General features: G+C 40.3%; 1 protein-coding gene across 2 annotated transcripts in view; it reads left to right on the top strand.

Annotated features, from left to right (window-relative positions):
* Positions 1–23,248, top strand: part of LOC146314506 (glutamate receptor ionotropic, kainate 2-like) — a 114,309-nt gene that overhangs the window by 24,291 nt on the left and 66,770 nt on the right. Inside the window, exons 2-4 of one of the 2 annotated variants that reach the window (XM_084736883.1) lie at positions 11,839–12,006; positions 15,593–15,850; positions 21,978–22,159. In XM_084736883.1, coding sequence (XP_084593009.1) covers positions 11,839–12,006; positions 15,593–15,850; positions 21,978–22,159 — 608 coding nt within the window. Of the gene's footprint in view, positions 1–11,838; positions 12,007–15,592; positions 15,857–21,977; positions 22,160–23,248 lie in introns of both variants that reach the window. The other variant, XM_084736882.1, reaches the window with a different exon arrangement.

Here is a 23,248-nt window from a genome sequence, read left to right as displayed (position 1 = left end):
GACAGTGTGATACAGTATTTATTTTACTCTCCTTCTCCGCAGACTGAGGGAAAAAAGCATGTGTGATTAATTTTGAAAACATTTTTGAAAAAGTAATGACTGTTTACTGCACAGTGTGACCTGTGCTTGGCCACAGAAAAGAATTAAAGCATGAATTGATGATGCGAGCAACAGAAAATTAACTAGTTTAAATCATTTTTGCCTCTCATTTGTAATGTTTTACTACATTTCTTTGTTTTGTGTGATAACAACTGATATCTTTTGGTTTAGATGGATGTTTTTTCACCATTTTCTGATATTTTACAGACCAAACAATTAATCAGTCATTTAAAAAAATAACTGGCAAAAAAAGCAACGGTGGAATTGATTTTTTTTCATTTTTGCAGCCAACAATAAAACAATGAATAGAAAACATTGGTGCATAAGTGGACCTGTCACAATTATTACATGATTATTTGTGCTAATTGTGCTAATTTTTCATGATCATTCCACAATGTTTTTTAATTTTAAGACACGTACGTCAAACAAACATAAACTGCCATATTTCAGTCACATTTTCTACACGTTGAAGTTTGACTGGAGTTTTTTTCATGATGTCATCTTGTTGTTAGGTTTGAGTATTGGCAAGAATCTCCTGATGCGATTTACGTATGGTGATAACAGGGGATTCAATAGATTGTGATATATGTCACAGCTGCAATGATTAAACGATTTTTAAATTAATCGGCAAACAATCTGATAATCGATTAATCAGTCTGAGTTATTGTTAAAGAAAAAAAGTCAAAATTCTCTAATTCCAGCTTCAGTTTACAGCTTAAATATAAATATTTTTTTTATTTCGACTGTAAACTGAATATTACAATAATACATTAAGAAATATACATTTGAGGACGTCAGCTTAGGCTTTGGGAAATACTGATCGACATTTTATAGACCAAACAAATTAAATAATCAATTAATGGATGGAAACTTGGCTAAAGTTAGTTAATGTCACAACAAATAAATCTGTGAATTTCCATTAGCTGGGTCGACGCAAATAAACCTGAGCTCGCAGTTCAAATGTCAGGAGGAAAAAAAAGACACAGCACACGACACTGAGTTTGTTGTAAAACGTTAATTGATGATTTTCAGGTAAGGAAACTCTCTCTGAAATCTCTTTATTGTGAAACTCAAGAATAGGGATGTTAATGATTCATCATTTACTTGGTTCATCACTGGTCTACCTTATTAATCTAGAAATGGCAGGAAATGAGCCTCATTTGACATTATTTTATTCGGCAGAGCCATTTGATGAATAAAGACAGCGAAAGCCATTTTGCTTTATTATTCTGTTCGTTTAAATTGTTTATGCTCCATAAATGAATATTTCATGTAACTAATGTGCCACTCGAGTAGTTCAAATAAAACTTAAAGAGAGGAAAGATGTGCATTTTGTATCTAACTAATTTTTAATGATTTAATTATTTGTTAACGTCGGTTAAAGAGAAAGCTCAAAATTTGTAACCCTGCTCAAGAACATCCCTTTAAATTGACAGATGATAATATGAAGCATTTCAGCAAAACAGTTCATTTTAACGCATCTTCACAGTCAACTTGTGACCTCATGTTTCTGTAAGTAGCTTTTTTAATCTCAGGAACAGGCTGTTTTTTCTGTATAGCGTGCATGCGTGCGTGTGTTTGATGATACTACAGAGCCACCACAGCATTTGACTCGAGCTGCGTTCTTATGCTTCTTTAAGGAGCTCGTCTAATCTCAAGAGCGGGCCCATATTCCTGTGAAATGTGTACGTGTGCAGCTAGTGTATGTCTGTGTATGTGTGTGTGTGTGTGCAGGCGAGCGTGAGCACTTATACATCTTATTTTCACAGTTAGTATTTCTTTTCAGATGCATTCACAGTTCGAGAGCAGTGGAGAGGTTGGAAACTGCGAGCAGACAGAAGTCACTTGGGACTCGAGCAATTCAAGGCCCGTGGAAGTGTACTCACAGTTTGGCACAATTAGTACCAAAAGGGCTCCCTGCTTGACAAATTAGCACACAAAATGTCAGCCGGTAGTTTAGCACATCCACAATGAGCCCTTGCAAATTAGCACATATTTTGAGGAGGGAGCTGGCACATTATTATGAATAGAGAGAGCCGGGCAAATTAGCACATCTGTTGCCAGCGCTCAGAATTAATACATGTTATATGATCACTGGTTTCCCACTTGGAGCTGGGTCAGGGACGAGGGTGGTGGCACACATCTCTAATTGAAGACTGTGTGTATGTGTGCTCATTATAATAGATTGATGAGATTGAACTTTTGGCAATGCTATGGCTAATTATTACCCCGAGCGTAGCTTAACGTAGGTGTCTCTGAATGCTTCAAATTCTCACACCGCTCACATTTTTCCCCCTCCGTACTCAAGTTGTTTTCTTACCTGACAGGCTCGTTTAGGCTCAATCCAAGGGGCATGTGCGTGATTGTGTGTGTTCTCATGTGTATGTTGAAGAAGTGTGTGAGTCAGCCCGAGGCTTAGCGTCCAGCAGTGGCAGGTGACAGTCCGGTCTAGTGTCAAGAAGGCTTTAGGGTGACAGGAGTGATTCTATTCTGGAGAGAAAACACACAACAAGCCAAACAAGTCAGACAACAACAGCTGAACTGTTGTTCACGCAAGCTGCTTTCTAATGGTGTCATGTTCAGTTTCCATAACTCCAACAGAGAGATTGATTAAGCCATTGATTGATCGCTGACTCACTGTACTTGTTGGCTTTTTGTTTTGATTATGTGATTTGTGTTTTCATCTGGTTTAAGGGAACTTCATGCTGTATAACATGAATTTCTATTCTATTCTATGAATGAGAACATGTACAATATATTTTTCAAATACTAATATTTAACTTTATTTTTCTAGTTCACTTTCAAGAGATAGTTTAGATTGTTTGAAGTGGGGTTATATGAGGTACTTACACCAGTCTGCACAACCCCAGTTAGGAGAAACAGAAGACTCGCAGCAGCAAAACATATTTTAGCCACTTAAAAAGGTCTACCTAAAAAAAAAAGATTATCATTTAGGTGTACACTATATTTAGAATATTTTCACTGCTTTTCTTTGCCTTCAGACAGCCTTTTCTGATGGTAAACTGACGTTATACAAGCCGAATGTCGTCCTTTCTAAACCAACCAAACTCCAAAGGTGAAATCAGTAATTTTTCCTCACAGAACACAGGAGTTGCTGGTCTACCGCTGCCTCTATCTGTTAGTTTGTTTGTGTTATTGTATGACTTCTGTGCTTTAAAAGGATAGTTCAGATTCACAGAAGTCACACAATAATGCAAACAAACCAACAAACTGAGACAGCGGTAGCCCAGCAACTCCTATGTCCTGTGAGATAAAATTACTGATTTCTACCATGTAGTTTGGTTTGTTTGGAGATCTTAATGTTTGGCTCATTCAAGGGCAGTTTCCTGTTGGATAAGGCTGTGTGACGGCAAGGTAAAGAGGTGAAAATATTCTAAATAGAGCGTACACTTAAACTGATATTGATTTTTTTTAGGTTGGCCTTTATTCAAGTGGATAAAACATCCTCTGTTGCTGATCCTGTCCACAGCACTTCATTGCCTAACATGTCCCTGTCTGCTTCTGCTTCTCTGACTATCAGTAAGTGACTCATACAATCCCACTTCAAATAATCTGAACTATCCCTTTAGGATCAAGTTTCCCTCCTAAATAACATTGTTGGATTAAACCAAGATCCATATCAAGTATCTTCTTAGAAATGTGCCTCTATTACCAAGTTTACTGCTTTCCTCATGTTTCTCCTAAACCAAGGCTCTATAAGATATTATCTCTGAGGCAGGGCCAGAGAAGATGTAGCTGGTCACATAAAACACTGCTGCACTTTATATCACCTCTGTAACAGCATTAAAGCAGTGTGTGGCTCTGCCAATACGTGCACGCTCTAGAATAGAATATAGGGCTGCTAAATTAATTGAAATATTATCAAAATCGTAATCATAATGGCCAAGTGCCCCAAACAGTCTTAAAATGAAGTACTGTAGTGCTGCAGAGATGCACTCGCCTACAAATCCTGTTCTTGAGATGCAAGAAAATGTGTTTGTTTGGTACAGACCCCAACAAATGTCACGTCATCATGATTTTAATAGTTGTTTTTTGTGTGAAAATTAGAAATGAGATGCAAATATGATCATTCCCACTAATCATGAATCATTTGGTAATGCCTGTCAAAACAAATCTGATTTTATTTTTTATTTTTTTACCATCTTGTGCAGCTGTAATAGAACAGAATGTCAGACTTTGGCAAGCAAATAACGTTTAAAGATTTTTATGAGAAATAAGGTCATACACCAGGACTTCATTTCTGCCACAGGCTCCACTGATGGTTGTTTGTTTGTGTGTTATCACAACACTGGCGAGCCTCCTGCACAGTGGATGTATCCTGTGCCCATGGTCAGATTTCTGGGGATCTTCAGGGAGTGAGAGAATTGGCCCTTGTGCAGCGTAGGAAGGTCAGACTACCGCAAGGGGAGCTTCAGATTAATGACCAGGGGCGGCGACTCTCTGCAGGCCTTCATGCATCATGTCCCATTCACCGCCAAACATGTCAGGGAGCGCTCCCACCGGGAATTTCGGGGATATTTACGGAGTGTTTCCATCACTTTTGCCTCCTGCTTATTGGCTCCGAGCGCTGATGCTCACCGGCTGAAAGATGGAGGGAGACAGAAACAGGCCGGAGTGTGTGGGGCGTGGTGGGTCGAGGTCTTAAAGCCTCACTGAGTGACTTCATACCTGGGCCACTTGCCCTAGCGACAGGCCAGGGTTGCTCACTGGTTGCCATGGCACCCACCCCACAGCCCACCGCCATCCTGCAGCTGCGCTGCTGGTCATTAGTCACAGAGACAGGCCGCATGCACTATCACAACGCCCTTCCTCCACCAATCAGCCGCTCAGATTCCAAAACTGCCGATGCCTCTCAGCCATAGTATAGATGTATGAGTCACCATGGCAACATATCTGACTCCCATCTCCCAGTGTACAAGAGCATCCTTGAGTAGAGAGAGCTAATTATATTTTCATTCATAGTTTAGTAAGTAAGCCTTTTTCTTTTAGTAGTAAATACAGTCTGACTGTTTTTACTTACAGTGCTGTGAAGTCACAGAGATATTGTGTTGGTTTTATCTTTCTTCAGAGCAGATTGTGAGCAGCAGGATATATTTTACCCCAAGTGATACACATTTTCATCACCTGTACATGAATTTCAAGGTTAAAGGAGAAATCTGCAATATATTTACTGCTATAAATCACACAGTGACCATGAGCTGTCATCAGAGATTAAGGGAAGATGCTCAGCTGAAATATTCCCTTCTCTGGCAACAGCACTACAGCTGCAGTGTCCTCCTTTAAAATTTCCTTTCTGGTCTGTTATTTGTGTTATTGTTTGCCCGTTTCACTTTGATTAGAGTTAAGACTAATGCAGAATGTTCGCCAAATGAGTATTATGAGTATTTTGAGTTGTAACAAATCATTAATAATCCTTAAGAAGGAATAGATGTTTAAAACAGTTAAACTGAGCAATATGTTAATGGAGTCCGACAGGCAGTCACTGGACTCCAACTCCAGACTTTCCTTCTATGAGCTGAGAGAACAGAACAGGTCGGTTTTAGTTCCACTTCCCATGTTACTTTTTGCTATTTACAAGATTCTTTATCAGAAGATGGTTCAGCTCAGTATATAAGAATTATTTGCGTTTAAATACCCTCTGCTTCCGGCGGTCTTTTAAGTGGGCAGACTGTTAGACCAAACTCCATTCTAAAAACAGCTGTTTTATAGTACAAACATAGTTTTCACAGTAAAAACTTTAGTTACACCATCAGTAAGTTTCTTTTCTGATTTGCTTTGATGTACAGGCACAAGCGGCACACATGTCATTTACTCAGTGTCATTAATTAACCTGTAATGGAGAGTTTGCCGCAGACATACACTGCACCTACTGACTGGCCGTGTACTACAGCACTCGTTTTCTCCAGACAAAAACACGCAATTCCTACGTGTTGCTCCTTTAATTTCTGTCCGAAATGAAGTCAGTTACCAAGTTACTTTATAATGTTCAGTCCAACTTGATTAACTGTGAACAAACATTAAAAGGGAGTGAAATTTACATAGAGGAGACGCCCTCCCACACTGCCTTTCATTTCCGCTTTCAGCTCAGGCTCTTTCTTTCTCTTTCTCTTTCTCTTTCTTTCTCTCTCTCTCTCTCTCTCTCTCTCTCTCTCTCTCTCTCTCTCTCTCTCTCTCTCTCATACACACACACACACTAAGACACTCAGAACAGCAAGCCTGTTTTCTCGTCAGGGTGATTATCCAGCTCATAACTCACTCAGAGCTTTCATTTGCACTATAATTCACACCAGTCCCAATGATGGCGGCTCCATAATTCACACACACACACTGATTATCTCTGCTGTAACTCACACACCTGCAATCAGACCAACCACAACGGCAAGTAGTGAGAGGAGGATGGATAGATAAATGATAGAAGGCCGAGTGTTATTAGACTTTAACCAAGCTACGTATCTGTTAGACCCAGTACCACCATGAGCAAGTATTTTCAAAGACCATGTGATCGTGTGTGTGTGTGCGTGTGTGTGAGTCCAACTGGGCTGGAGCTTGTCTGCAGCTAATCTTTCATACTACTGGACCCATCATCCTAATATTTTTTTGTGTACATTTATGACTTTATGCTCAAGGACCTTTTGTGTCTGCGTTGATTCACAATTTTTTAAAATCCTGTTTATCATACCGACTGCTGGCTCGTCACTCCTATAACTGGTCGGTAGGGTCCACAAGTCATCGACAGTTGCTACAGAAGTTGAAACAAGCCTTACCCAGTCTGTTTGCAGACTACATTTTTGGCCTTTGTTATGACTCAGAAATGACATCTATAGAAAACTTTTGTTTCATCTTAAACCGGAGCATCTGAAGATTAATGTCCTACCTGATGTGTTATGATCCACTGAAGTTAGGCACAATACGAGAAGAATAAATCCCTGTTTAATTAGTTTTGCTGCCTCCGCTATATGCGTCTGCAACATCATATTGAAGCACTCAAGATCCGTTAGTAAATGAAGAGAAATGAACTATAAACAATTTATTAAATAGGATTTCAACCTATTTAATGCACCATCTGTGGCTCCAACTCACTATTTGTGAGCTGTTGTATTTGTGCCATTGTTACATATTGCTCCTTTGTGACATTTTAAGGCCTAAAATTCAGATTGTTGGATTTTAGACTTTTAAGGACCTGCAGAAACCCTGTATTTATGATTTCAGCTTTTGTGAGTGTTTCCAAAAACATAATATATTATTAGAAAGCCAGCTGGTTGCTTGTGATGTTCTAAATAAATAACAATGTTTGAACTGAGAAGTTTCATATATTGATTTCTCCAGTGCTCTTTAATCCAAACCTCACGCTTCCTTCTCCAATATCTACGAGTGTATTTCTTTCATAGGTGATGTGTATACTTCAGCATTAAAACTGAAAAAACAACAGTTTAACAGAGTAAAGTATCAAAATTTAAAGAAGCTTCCGGCCACACATGAACAGACATTGTCATAGTAATATGAATATTTTAAATAATGCCATTTTAACAGATAGTCACCAAAGTCTCACAATAACACAAACCAACCATTCGAGGCAGCAGTAGACCAACAAATCCAGTGTCCTGTGAGCTACAAATATGCCCATAGAGTTTGGTGGGCTTTTATAACAGTGGTTTCCCATCAGAAAAGACTCTGACAATAAAGTAAAGCAGTTGAAATTTTCTTAATATAGCATACACTTCAACTGATATTGATTTTTTTCAGTGGACCTTTTTTAAGTGGCTAAAATACCTTTTGTCATTGTCACTGTCCACAGCGGCTCAGAAGCTTAACTTCCATGCTGGTGCCCTTCACTGCTTCTTCAAAGTTGGGGTGTGCCAAACACCATCTACTGTAGGTAATAAAAGATTTGGCACCAATTCATGTAAATTCAATTGGTGCTAAATTTCAGTTCCTGGGAATGCATCTGGGTGGGAGAGTGATGTAGATTATAGAGGAAAAGAGGAAAGCGACATTGCATTCTTGTTCCCGTACTAAGTTTATGAAGTTAGGTGAACCTAAATACAGTTACACTATTCTGTGCATCTTCAATAAAACTGAGACTATACTACACAAACACTTTATTCAAAACTTTGTGAATCTCCTCTGGTTTTATCTGGCATTACAGTGGCATTGCAGTAGGTATTTCACCATCTGTTGCCTGTCGTAGACCTGCACTCTCCGGAGTGCACTCATCTAGTTTTCCTTGCAGTCATTTTGCAGCCTAATGTGATGTTCAACATCTCATTGGAAATGTTAAATGTAACCATTTGTGGGCTTAATTTAATGTATCTGCTCTCCTGTGTACTCAGAGGTGTATGATTTCTTTTAAACCAGCGTTTCCAAGTCATGCAGTGTGCCAAAGAAATCCGATGACCATAACTTAATACCCTTCTGCTCATTTTCATACTCGTTGAACAGGCCGGTGGAGCTCAGTCTGCTCCCTCAGGGCAGTAGAGTAATAATTATCTATTAGGTCAGACTGACATGATTCCAATCATCTTTAATGGTGATTCTCGGGTATTCGTTCTTTTGAAGATTAATGTGCTATTTCGGTGGAATAAAATGCCACGAATAGCAGCATGTTCGCATCACATCTAAAGACTAACATGTGAAAACCTCATTATAGCTCACTCAATAACAGTGAAGCACAAAACATGCACTAAACTGCCTTATATATAGACAGTTATGCTGAATTCTGTTCATTTAATTCAACAGCCTCCTCCCTCTTCCCTCATTTCACCTCCATCAACTCTGTCCTAGACTATATATAGAAGAAAATAACATAAAATAAAGCAGCACAACACATGGCTGTATGACAGTGACAGTGATAAAGCTCACTTGCCTAAGTTAATGACATCTTCTTTGCCCTCCTGCGCTCCTTTTCTATCACTCGCTGCCACGGCCAGAACCTATTTATAGCCACTGTGTCTATTATTGTACAGCTCTCCCTCTTTCTTTCTCCACTCTTTTAAAAATGCGTCACTCTGTCTGTCTTTTTCTCTTTCTGTCTCCCTTTCCCCTCACTCTCCGTAATTGAATCGATAAACAGGCTTTAAACTTTTTTTTTTCCAGTTTGCAGGATTTCGTCAAACCGGCTCTCTGTCCTCCGAGAGGACGGGGAGCCGTGGACGGACTACTGAACCCTCCTCTTGACTCCGAGAGTGTTTTCTCAGAGCTGCTCTCACAACCCTCTTTCATCTCCCCCCCCCCACCTCACCCATTCTCTTTCAAGTTTGATTTCTGTAAAGCTTTCTCACGATTTAGTCTGTCCTCAAAGGTGTGCTAGTTTTCTTAACGTGGGTTCCCTTTTTTTTTTATTATGTTTATTTTGAAAGTTGAAAGTAGTTGCTTGACTCTACAGCTGTTCCAGCTGTTTGGCATAAACTCCACCATATTCCACAACATACTACGTGACTTACTGTACATTGTAGGAGTTAGTTTGGATTATTTGGTGAGGGGTTGTATGAGGTACTTATCAATGGTGCATTACCTACAGTGGATGCAGGTTGGCACCTCCAATCTGGAAAAGCAGCAGGAGTAGCTGTGTAGAAAGTTTAGCAATGAACTGCTGCGGACAGAGTCAAAAATAAAAGGTATTTTAGCCACTTTAAACATGTCCACCTAAAAGAATCAATATCACTTTAAAGTGTTTTGCTATATTTAGTATATTTTCAACACTTTACTTTGCCGTCAGACAGCCTTTTTCTAAACAGAAAACACCATTATAAAAGCCACTCTTTCCAAACCAACCTAACTCCAATGGCAAAATCAGTCATTTTACCTCGCAGAACACAGGAGCTGTGTGTCTACTTTCCCCTCCATCTGTTAGTTTGTTTGTGTTATTCTGTGACTTCAGTGTCTTAAAAGCATAGTTTAGATTCGCTTAAGTTAAATACAAATAATACAAACAAACTAGCAGATCGAGGCAGTGGTAGACCAACAATTCTCGACTGAGTTCAACGACTGATTTCACCTACAGTATGGAGTTTGGTTGGTTTGGGGAGAGTGACATTTGGCTCATAATTGTAATTTTCTTATCAGAAAAGGCTGTCTGATGGCAAAGTAAAGCAGTGAAAAAATTCAATATAGCATACACTTTTTTTTTTTTTTCAGGTAGCCTCCTTTTTCTAAATGAGCAATATGTAGCTATTGTGAATGCAAAAATGAGTCCAGATAGCGAGATGGAGCCATTAATTAGATTGAAATCCTATTTGATGTACATTCTATTATTAAAGTAAGTTGTTTCCCCCCCAACCCCTCCTCTCCAGACTGGAGGAAGCTCAGACAGGCCTCAGGTTCACTGTAGGAGTGCAAGACAAGCGCAAACATACACTCTGGAAAATCTGGACTGGAATAGAAATTCCACCCCGGCTGTAACGTTGTTGTCAGAGAAGGCAGTACTTCAGTGTAGTATATTTCCTCGATCTCTGATGACATATTTTGGTCATTTTATGATTTATTATAGTAAATATATTACAGATTCCTCCTTCCCTGTCAAATAATCTGAACTATACCTTTAAATATGTCTTGATTGACTGGCTTGTAGTTTAGACTTTGCAAAAATGTATGGATTTAAATTTTGTAAATTTTTCCCAGAAACGCACAAAAAACAGAACATGTAGATTTGATTAGAGTCCAATTTGCTGAGATGCATTTTTGGTGATTGTCAAATGAATGCAGGTAAATTTTTTGTTTGAAATGAGACACATTTATATTGGGTTGCTTCGAATGTTGCTTTTTCTTTGTTTAGGATTCTGAACCACACTGACGGACCATCTGGAGCTTTAATCGTTTTTGTTCGGCTCCAAATAATTGACAAGTCTGAAGGGAGCTGTTTTAAGTTGACAACACCTTACTTTGTGGCGGTAATTATATTGTCTGGCTTGCGTGGCGTGGTGAAACAGCGTGTATTGTTTTGTTTTTGTGTGTGTGTGTGTGTGTGTGTGTGTCTCTAGGCGTTTTTACTTTGTCAATTAACGAGCATGGTGAGGTGTGATTCACATATTTCCAAACGGTAACGAGATTTCTCAGGCAGGCATGGCAGAAAAGTCCCATCAGGATGCTCTTCCATTAAAAAGCAACAAAAGTAGCAGTGAAATACGATGCAAGAATTAATAATCTAAAAAATCCCTGATGTTTTATCTCAATTTCTGCCTTGATTGGCCTTCCCCTTCACTATTTCTGTCTTTTTCTCTGACTTTTCCCGTTGCTCTAATTCAGTCTTCCTCCTTTTTTGCCTTCATTTCTCTACTCCCTGCGCTCTTGTTTTTCTTTCCTCTCCTCTCACTTGAGAATCGCTGAAATCAATGGGACAAAATGGAAGAGTGAACCTTTCTGTCAAGGCTGAGCGAGGGAGTTAAAGAAGGGCACCCACCCCTGAACTCACCTCCCTACGTAACTAATTGCCTATAATTACACCAACGACCGCCACAGAATGCAAATCAGATGAGATCGCCTAATCCGCACTGTAAATCAGTTTCTTGTCATTGTGTGACTGAGCTGTGTGAAGCAGCGAGCACAAAGGCATCAATAATATGAGAGCACAAATACCGAAATGTTAATTCTTGGGCTGTAATTGCCTGAATCGTATCAATCATTTACTTGAATGTCACTTGCGTTAAGGAATCTATTGCAATTACAGGATTGAGGAAGCGGCAATTCAGAGGTCTCGTTTTCTTTTCTTTTCTCGCCCCTCAGGAGGAATATTTGAATCCATTGAGAGCGGCCCCTCCGGAGCAGAGGAACTAGCCTTTAAATTTGCCTTGAACACAATCAACAGGAACCGCACCTTGCTCCCCAACACCACGCTGACCTATGACATCCAGAGAATAAACATCTTCGACAGCTTCGAGGCCTCCAGGAAAGGTGAGTCGGGAAGGATCTCGCCAAGAGGGCTTGTTTTGTTGTCATACTTTCCAACTCTCCCAGCTTTCCTGGTAGAGTACTCTCTCCTGGTTTTCTCCAGGGCTTAGGGTTACAATTCTCCATATTCCCCTGGATTTATGACAAATTTTTACTCCTTACACAGACATTTTTTTCTAAGAGCAGCCTCATTAATATACCCTTAGAAAAAATAGAAATTTTCTGTCTCATTCTTATCAAATTTGAAATTAGATCCTATTGTGGTTTTCAGCTAATAATTGTCATCTGCAGGCATCTGTTTGCAAAAGAAATGTGTATATTCCACACTTTGTTATGTTCATTTTTTTAAAGTCACCAGAATGCAAGAAACAAAGTCTATGAGCCTCAAATTTTTCAGTCCTTCCTATTTTTGGGGTCTCAAGGTTGCAGCTGAGTTTTTTGTTCATCACTTTTAGTTGAAACAACCTACAAACATCATAAATGAAGAAATGAATGGTTTGCAATATAATTACTCCACTTGTGAAAGAGTACACACACAAGCATTGCAGACCAGACAAATCTGCAGGCTCATGTTTCATTTACTCTGGCAGATGCATCTGGCTGTCCTCCCGCTCAGAGAGATTTCCACCCCTCGGGGATCTTGTTTATTTAATATGGGGTGGGTTTGATACAATGACTGACAGTGGGGCCTCACCAGTCCAGATATGAAAAGTCACACATCAGTGATGTTGCACGTTTCAAACGCAGTGCTCCGGGCTCGCAAAACTCAGATAAAACTGTCAAACTTGGCAGTGTTGATCAAAGATGAATCAAGATTCTGTTACTGCATTGTCTGTTTCTTGCTTCAAATGTTTTCAGAAACACACACTAGTAACGGTTTCGCTGTAATTTGAGAAAGTTTGTCACCAGGCTGCCATATTTTCCCTGCTTGAAACCAGGCCAAGGACTGTCCAACTTGCAAGTGTTGCTCAGAGCGACATTGCACGTTTTGTCGCTCTGATTGGTGGTTGGTATGTCTAATTGCATCCAGATACGTTTTGGTCGGTGCCCCTTGGAAATAAAAAAAAAAACTGTACTAAGAGATAAACATTCAGTAGGAGGAAGAAAAACCCATCCATAATAAATCCCAAAATAAATTAATCCAAAAACAAATTTCTGCAAATCATCTTAAATGTTATTTATTGACTAAGAGCTCACAGACGATGTGAACTGAACATTAACTACCAAAGACTGACGACAAACACAGAAAGCCAATTTAAACAGTCATGGTCTGTGTCTGGAATCAATTCCTATTTACTACATGATGCACTGTATTTACTGTCTGCTGCTTTATTTGAGTATGAACTGTACAGTTTACTGTTTAGTGCCCTCAAAAATGAGTGGCCGCGGTGTGGACACTGCTTCCTTTTTGCTTTGCAACTTAAAATGCTTCTGCTTTCCTTCTTCAACAAAATTAAACAAAAGTAGCCAGCCATGACTGGAGCATGTGCAAGAAATTGGCATAAATTGTCTTTGGCTGTGATTGAATGACATTTTAATAAAGAGCCTGGATCTGGTCGAGGTTTATGACCTGTTAAAGGTTTTCATCGCCATCGCCTCAGTGCTTGCTCTTAGTGGGAACAGTTGGGTTTATAAAGAGTACACTGTAGACCTGCACTATTTTAAAAGTGCCCTGAGATAACTTTGTTACGATTTGACACTGTAGAAATTAAATTGAATTTAAACTGAATTGCGTATGCACAATTGCAAAACAGAAACATTGCAGCACCAGCAGCCCTTTTATACAATAAAATAAATATAATAAGATCAAGTAATTAACCATGTAACATTGTGGTCGATATTATCAAAGTCTGGTACGATACTGAGGCATTTTTTGTTGCAATATCGCAACATACGATATGTTGTTACATACTTATTAATAAGTGTCTGAAATCTCAGTTTACTGCTCATTGTAGAGTAAATTAACACCATTTATTTTGAAAGGGCTAATGAAAAAGTGAACATGGCAGTGATGTCAGGCGCAGCCATGAAGTCAACTGGACTGACACCATTAAAATCTGCAGTGTGGAACTTCTGTCTCCCCCTTCTGGCAGTGAGAGTAATCACACAAACTTTGTTGATGCCTCCTTATGATGTTTGACTCACAGTTCCCAGACTCGTGTTCAGAAATAGCTAGAAAAATAAAGAGAAATTTCCACAGTTCCGATAAAAATCTATTATTTAGGTAGACTAGATGTAATAACCAACTTCTTTTAGGGTTTTCCAACATGGAAAAACGACACCAGTGGTTTTGTGTGTTTATCCTCACTGTCGATCACTTCCTTGTTTTGACTGTAGTCTTTCCTCTGAATGCTGAATTTGTTATTTATCTGGAGCATCAAAACTTTTCTTGGCTTTCTTAGGTTTTTCTGGCATGCTCTTAGTCGGTGCAGCCACCTCTAAAACTACAGTTGCTCCCTGCTTCAGCTCTGAAATGTCGCCACAGACACCAGATTTAAAAACTCTGGTATTCTGCAAAAGAAGAGCGATTTACCTGCAGTAATGGGCTTAATCAGCGTTTTGTGAACTCGTTTAGCGTAAATGTAACAGTCCCGCTTTAAACACTAATACATTGCTAAAATAGGCTGCTAATTGACTCGAGTTTACCAAGAGTTGAGTGAATTGGACAAACAGCGTCCTTGCAGCAGATTGTTATTCACAATAAAGCTACCCTGTGGAGTTTTCTTGTAAACATTCAGGGTTACTCACTAAAACTCATTGTGTGTATCCTGGAGGAAAAAAAACATGATGACTGCATTTCCTTCCTCATAAAACATTTACATTTACAATGATTTTTGTGACTAGTTTGAAACTTGAGTTTTTACATCCATGTTTTCCTGGCGAGCAGTGTTCTTCCTCCCTGCTGCATTTTCCACATAAGTGAAATAGTGTAAAAACACTGGCAGAAATGTGTATTGAATGCTTGTGAACGTGCATGCGCATCCTGAATAACAAACTCGGGGGCCCACTGATAATCAGTTAGGCTGTGACCATTATCAAGGCTCTTCTGGCAACGTACGTGGCCAAAAACTGAACATCAAAAACAATTACAAACAGTGATTTTTTTTTTTTTCCCCCCAACATCTTTTTATTTCCAGCGAGTGTACCATGAACCATCGCTGATATGTAAACATACAAGCATAACAAAGTACACTGAGTTCTCTCGTGTTTCTCATCCCTCCCCGCCACCCCCGTACACCCAAGTAAACAAACAGACAGAAAGCAAGCAGAGGAGCGAATAAAGAAAAAAAAAAGGTGCACTTAAAACTGCACCGTAACAATAATAGCAACACAAAGAAAACAGAAACAGTGACAGAATTAATGGTAACAATAAATTATTTATGATGTATGTCAATGAAGGCTCTAAACCAAAAGACTAGAACTGGTACTCCTCTTTGCTTCTCCCAAACTGGGGGCCATCATAGGTAATACACCGACCATCAATAAGTACCTCATACAACCCCACATTAAATAATACAAACTATCCCTTTAAAAGCCTAACAGAAACATTAAGCTGACTTGTTGCTTCTTCCTCTTTTTTCCCTACCAGCATGTGACCAGCTTTCCCTCGGGGTGGCGGCCATTTTTGGCCCCTCACACAGCTCGTCAGCCAATGCGGTCCAGTCCATCTGCAACGCTCTGGGAGTGCCCCACATCCAGACCAAGTGGAAGCACCAAGTGTCAGACAACAGGGACTCGTACTATGTCAGCCTGTACCCCGACTTCTCCTCCCTCAGTAGAGCCATCCTTGACCTGGTGCACTTCTTCAAGTGGAGAACGGTCACTGTGGTGTATGACGACAGCACAGGTACAGGTACAGTCGGTGTCTGTCTTCATCTACCAGTGCGGTGCGTCTGTTTTGCGTGACGTGTGTTTGCAACCTGCGGCCTTGACCGCGCCCCGTCCCCCCCGAAATGTTCAAAAAAGCAAGAGGTACCTGGTGAACTACAAAAAGCAGCAGTGGTGCTCAGAGTTCAGTGAGTGCTTTGTAACCTGTCAAGTTAATTCAGAAATCAATAGCTTACTGTTCTGCCTCAGTCCTGCAGGTGCTGGCCGTGTCAGTCTTCCAGAAGAGTGAGCAGCAGCATGGAAAAAAAAAAAAAAAAGAGAACCACATTACCCAGAATGACCCAATGTCTCTTCAGATTAATGCCATGCAGAATTGTAGTATGTGGGGGCTGACAACAGCCATTAATAACACAGAGACACTTGATCTCTGAGGGTGGCTATCAAATGTGTCTGTGAGCCATTTCGTCTATCCTGTGACTTTGTGGAGTGGCTCATAATATGCATTTTAAAAGACGAGTCGTATTTTAGCCCGAGTGCACTGATATTTTTATGAGGTAAAGTGTAATCGCTTCAGAGAAGATAACAATATTCAAATGCTCATTCGCAATTTATGAGCTATTTGGCATGATGCGGTTGACAACTTAATGTAAGTAAATTAGATAAAGTTGAGAGGAGGATCAAATTTTAGACAGGTTGCATAATGAATTCACTCCCGACTCTGAGCAAATGAATATCGTCTTGTAGATGACATCCTAAATTGTGCCGCTAAATAGAAATTTAAAGCCTTTTCTTTTCCTTTGAACAACAGTCTGCTATTTTTCCAGCATCTCTACTTTCACATCCAGTGGTGCAGTGCAGGTTGTACAGAGGTATCCTGAGTATGCACCAACATGGAAGCTAAGCAGTGTACAGCTGTGGACAGGCTCGGCAACAAAAGTTAATTTAGCTGCTTAAAAAAGGTACACCTAAATAAATAAATATCAGTTTAAGTGCATGCTATGATCGCTTTATTTTGTCCTCAGATAGACTTTTCTGACAGGAAACTGCTGTTGTAAAATCCAAATATCACTCTGACCAAACCAACCAAGCTCCATAGGCAAAATCAGTAATTTTACCTTGCAGAACACAGGAGTTTCTGGTCTACGACAGCTTTGATCGGTTAGTTTGTTTGTGTTATTGTGTGACTTCTGCTTTTTAGAAATATTGTCCAAATTCACCGAAGTCACACAATAACATAAACAAACTAAGGCACCGGTAGACCAGCAGCTTCCGTGTTCTGCGAGGGAAAATGACTGATTTTACTTATGGAGTTTTGTTGGTTCACAGCAGTTCATTGCTTAGCTTCCATGCTTCTCTCTGCTTCTCCAGACTGGGGCGTGTGTCAGCTGCCATCTACTGTAGCCAATACACTGAGTTAGGGACTGATCCTTTCCTGACCATACAGTAAAATCACAGATTTGTGAAAATGAAGCGTAGTTAACCCAGTTTTCCAAATATGGTTCACTTCAGCTGTTGTCTCAGTTTTTGTGAATATCTGTTGTATTGTCCATCCATGTATTTAAATTTGGACCCTCCTGTCATAAGCATTTCCTTGCAAGAGCCTTTCTAGCAGCTGCCAGCAACATATGTGATAAATATGTAGCTCTTTTCAACCCTTCTAGAGGTAGAGTCCTAAAAACAGGGTCTTACTTTCCATGGGGGTTAAATACTTCCTGAATTCAAATGACAAGTCACAAAGCGCAAATATCACCGGCCCATTTTAGGGTGAAATAAATGCACAAGAGTAGTCTTACATGTCATCGTTTATGCAGGGCCTTTATCCTTTGCTGGACGGGCCGCTTTAAAGGAGCAATATATAAAACCCCAGTGTTCAGAAATGAGTACTGCAGTCCCAAATAGCGAGTCGGACAGCAGATAAAATTGGTTGAATCCCTATTTAATACACGATCTGTGGTTAAAGTGAGTTGCTTCCCTCCACCCCCTCCTCCCCAGACTCAAAGCTCAGGCAGGTTGCAGGAACAGTGCAGCTAAACGAGCACCACATTGTAATTTGATGTCTATCAACGGAAAGGTAAGCTTGTTATCCTGAAAACAAAAGCACACTGTTATAAAATAACACAGTTTGGCGTTTGAGCTCAGTTACTGCCTGCCAGACTCCATTAACATATTGCTCACTTTAACCGTTATAAACATCAACTCGTTCTAAAAGGTTATTAATGATCGCTTACAACTCATAAAGAGACCCATATGGCAAATATTCAGCATTGGTTTGAAATCTAATAATGTGACACATGCAGACAAAAGCAGACGTTGCTGGCTGCAGCACTAATGACATGGTCATTTTATAATTTAGTGCAATAAATTTGACATTTCTCTTTTTTAAAAAATGGCTGCATGAATTAAGAATATACCCACTTCTTCAGGCATCATTACACCACTGTTCACATCTGTTGCATATATTTCAGCCAGTCCTGCAGCATGCTGGCGCCCGTACATTAACCTCAGATGATATCCCAATGACGCGTCCCACTTGCCACATTATTCTGACTCATCTTCTTGACCACTCGTCACTTTCTACCTCGGAGCGCGGCACGTTAACACCCTCATTCTCCGGCAAGCCGCTCCGGCGAAAATGCCAAAAAGGTGACCTCTGTCCTCGCTCTCTGTCAGACAGGAGCGGCTCGGGCCTCCTTCCTCGGCAGAGCGTTTCTGCTGCAGCACACCTGACGCCCTGAACAGTGTGACAGCTGCATAGCCGCGTTGCCTTCCCCCCACCGCTTCCACCTGGTCCCAGGCTGTAATCACACAGCTTCATGCTCCAGGGCCCCACGCTGCTGATTGGAGCCTATCTGACGGCTGGCAGGAAAAACTATCGGAGGGGATAAAATATTCACACACAGCCGTTAGAAGATCCAGGGGGAAAGTCTGAAGGCATTAGCCAGAGCCCACAAACATCTACGCTGACAGTGTTTCCCAAACGTTGAGCTCCCTTGACAGATTCTTTTTTTCTTGCTTAACACCTCCCAAAGTGTCAGTACGAACAAAAACAGGGAGACGCAGACATGCCCTAGAGTCGGGATCTATTGGGATTACCTGAGGAAAGCTCCAGGAGGTTCAGTATTCTGCTACTTTCCACAACAAGACCTGCATGTTCCTATTTCACACCAATCTTTCTATAGGCTTCAGGGGGACCCAGCCCCACTCGCGGTAAGACCATTAAACTGCTCACCCAGCACTTCATTTCAAAATAAAAAATAGGCCGAGCTATCTTAAAGTGGTTCCACTGGAAAGAAAAAAAAAAAAAAATCCTATCTCTCTCCAGTTCCCTCTCAAACTATCCTCGCTGCTCCATCCATTTTTATACCCATGACAAGTAATCATCTCTCCCATCAATCCGGCCTCTTTCATCCCTGCACTCTGAAGTTCTTTACTGAGGGAGAAACTCATTGTAATCTCATCACAGTATCTCCCGGAGAGCTTTCTACCTGAGCGTGTGGTCGAGAAATGAAAGGTGAAGATTGTAGCTCAATATGTGACGGCAGCGACGGGCTCCCTAGGGGCAAGTACGAGCTGGGCAAACAGAGGCTCTCTCATCAGAGCACGTCTGAAGTGTGCGTGAGAGACAGACTGGAGAAGGCAGGATTGACCACGGCTTTCCATCAGGATAAAATTGAACCTATTCCATGCTGCTGTACGGCGCCATGGAAGACGAGAGCGAGCGGATCAACGTTTGGGAGGCTTCTGTGGGATTGGAAGTTTCTGTAGGCGGGTGCAGATCGAGGTTCTCTTCGTTTTGGTCTTTTGGTATAATGAAGTGCAGTGTGCTGGGTTGGTGTTGTTTAGCTGTTTTAAAAAAAGGTTCACCTAAAAAAAAAATCAATATCTGTTCATGTGTATGCTATATTTAGAATATTTTCATCTCTTTACTATGCTGTGATACAGCTATTTTTGATTTTTTGGGCAACTGACTAAGCCAAATATTGCTCTGTTCAAACCAACCAATCTCCATTGGCAAAATCAGTCAATTTTACCCAACAAAAACACAGGACTTGCTGGTCTACAGCTGCCTCAATCTGTTAGCTTGCTTGTGTTATTGTGTGACTTCAGTGTTTTAAAAGGATAGTTAACATTCACCAAAGTCACACATTAACACAAACAAACAAACAGATCACGGCAGCAGCAGACCTGCAGCTCCCATGTGTCGTGAGGTAAAATTACTGATTTCGCCCATGGAGTTTGGTTGGTTTGAAGAAAGTAACATTTGGTTTCTGTAACAGCAGTTTCTCCTCAGAAAAGGCAGTCTGACAGCAAAGTAAGGCTGTGAAACTTCTAAATATGTTTTTTTTTTCAGGTGGACATTTTTTAAAATACCTTGTGTTGCTGACCCTGTCCACAGCAGTTCATTGTTGAATGTCTGATGGTATGCCACTAGTTCTTGAGCAGCATATACGGTTCTGTGGAGAGCTTTTTTGCTTGTACAGGGACACTTGCCGATGTCTATAACGGTATGCTGCCCGTTCTGTGGTGGTATATTGCTGGTTCAGTGCCATATGCCGATGCCTGCAGTGGTATATGCCACTCATGTTCCACTGGCACATGTTGTTATCTAACAGTCAGGCTGTCTTCCCCTGAGGCATAGGTAAATTAATTTAATATATCCTGGACGGTAGCTAACATGGCTAAAGTTAAAGTTAAAGACTAATCAATAACAGAAATTATAATACTTATAAATAATACCTATTACTCTTAATTTAGGCTAATCATATTTGGTATGTTTAATGTATTAGTAGAATGCAATCACACATGACATTAAATCATATTAAACTCCATGTTACAAAACATTAATCAGGCATACGTATATTATTTATTATTTACCATAACTGGTTAATAACATCATTACATAAGCTGTTGTCTACTGGCATAGATATGACTGGCGTAAACGTCAGGGTATTTTCTCATTGTCTTTCTTCAGTCTGAAATGACAATCTATGTATTTCATATAAAAATATAGATGAGATATGTCTAAGTGTGCCCTCCTGGCACAGAGGAAAACTATATCAGGTGTAATCAATACATACATTCTCATCATCCTGCTTTCCAGTAGAAAACGTTTATGTCACAATGATATCAACCGATTACTCATTACATATTTTTATGGTAATTAATAAATAATATGCCATACATATGCCTGGTTAATGTTCCACGATGTGGAATATAATCTGGTGTAATCTGTGATTGCATTCTACTAACAAATTTAAAAAATCCAAATATAATCCCAGTATTATTTGGCCAGTTGCTTCTAAATTTCTGATATCGATTAGTCAGACTGGCCATGTTAGTTCAGATTAACTTCAGTATTAGGCACATTGCCTTGGATGTATGTAATTAATTTGCACATGCATTGTGATGACAGTAAGACAGTGGCTTTTGAGTGGCCTCTGCCATCAGGAAACGACATGTACAAGTGGAGAACAAGTGGCATGTACCACTGTAGGCGAGGCACATGCAACTGAACGAGCAGCACGCCACTCTACGGCTCAGCGTATGCCGCTAAAGCAGTGGTTCCATACCGTCAGCAACTTTTTGATCTCGGTGCTGCTGTAATAGTTTAGCTTCCATGCAGGTGCTCCGCTCCAAACTGTAGGTAACACGCCGACTCTTGATAAGTACCTCATACAACCCTGTATCCAGCAGGGTTGACCACGGCTTTCCATCAGGATAAAATTGAACCTATTCCATGCTGCTGCACGGTACCATGGAAGACGAGAGCGAGCGGATCAACATTTGGGAGGCTTCTGTGGGATTGGAAGTTTCTGTAGGCGGTTGCAGATCGAGGTTCTTTTCCATTTTGTGCTGTTGGTATATAAAAGAGTGCAATGTGCTGGGTTGGTGTTAAATTCTCTTGATAGGTCTGTAGCAGTCTGTTTGCTTGCCAAGGATGAGTAGGAGGATCAATAGACTGTGGATTAGGAAGGCATGCATATGAGCCTTTTTCTGCTGAGAAAACCTGAATCCAGTTTGTTTTTTGTTTTTTTGTGGCCTCCTCAGCATCAGAGATACTTCAAAATGGCAGCAGATCAAACACATTATGTCGCCACATCTTTAAAATTCCTCTTTCACGCTATATGTATCCTCTTTGTCTGCAGGTCTCATTCGACTGCAGGAGCTGATCAAGGCGCCGTCACGATACAACATTCGTTTGAAGATCCGACAGCTGCCCACAGAGACCAAGGACGCCAAGCCACTTCTGAAGGAGATGAAGAAGGCGAAGGAGTTCCATGTCATCTTTGATTGTGGACATGAGATGGCTGCCTGGATCCTGAAACAGGTATGAGCTCAGCTTAATGAGCCATGATAGTTTATTAGAGTCACTGCAAAAAACAGACCTGGGGGACAATTTGTGGTGCTCTATTAAATCAATAGTGACATGAATATTTATGAAATTAATAGTCACCTGAAGACACGGTGTAAAATAATGGCAACATAACAAGAATTTGCAGTGGTGAAAGTAAGAATATATTGCTGTGATCTGGTTGCTTGTACTTTTATGAGTGTGCATTACACTTTCTAATCTACTCAGTTACTTTTAAAATCAAGGCCTCATAATAACCATTATTAATGAATGGAATTGATAGTCAATTAAATGCTAGGCAAAGGCATAGTTTGGATTATTTGATGTGTTAACACACCCTCAGTTCGGAGAGGCAGCGAGGGGCACCAGCACATAAGTAATGAACTGTCAGAGACTGGATCAAAAAGGTGTTTTAGAGACCTAAATGAAGTCCACCTAAAAAAAAAAATCAATATCACTTTAGGTTTACGCTATATTTAGAATCTTTTCACTACTCTACTTTGCCGTCAGACAGCCTTTTCTGATGGATAACCGCTGTTATATAAGGTGAATATCACTCTCTCCAAAGCCACCAGACAACTTTGGCAACAACAGACATTTTACCTCAGAGAACACACGGCTCACACAATAATACAACCTAACATTCAGATCGAGGCAGTGGTAGACCGGCAGCTCCTATGTTCTGCAATGTTAAATTACTGATTTCACCCGTGGAGTTTGGTTGGTTTGGAGTCAGCGATATTTGACTCATAAAATGTCAATTTCCCATCAGAAAAGGCTGTCTGACTGCAAAGCAAAGCTGGGAAAACATTTGAAATATAGCTCACACTTAATGTGATATTGATTTTGTAAGTGGACCTTTTTTAAGTAGCTATTTTTTTTTTCTGGCTGCATCCACGGCGGTACATTTCTTTGCTTCCATGCTGGTGCTCCTTCCTTCTTCTCTAAACTGGCTGTGCATGCTGCCTACCTATAACTTTCCAACTTACCGAGTTTGGTTTATTAAAATACAAGTAAAGAGACGGTGCTTTGGCGATACTGTATTTTGTTATGGTCATGTCAGTG

This window comes from Lutjanus erythropterus, chromosome 15 (assembly GCF_056507025.1).
Source record: "Lutjanus erythropterus isolate fLutEry1 chromosome 15, fLutEry1.hap2, whole genome shotgun sequence".
In the NCBI taxonomy this organism is placed as follows: Eukaryota; Metazoa; Chordata; class Actinopteri; order Lutjaniformes; family Lutjanidae; genus Lutjanus; species Lutjanus erythropterus.
Note: the sequence above shows the minus strand (reverse complement) of the source record. Positions and strands in the feature narration are given on the sequence as shown.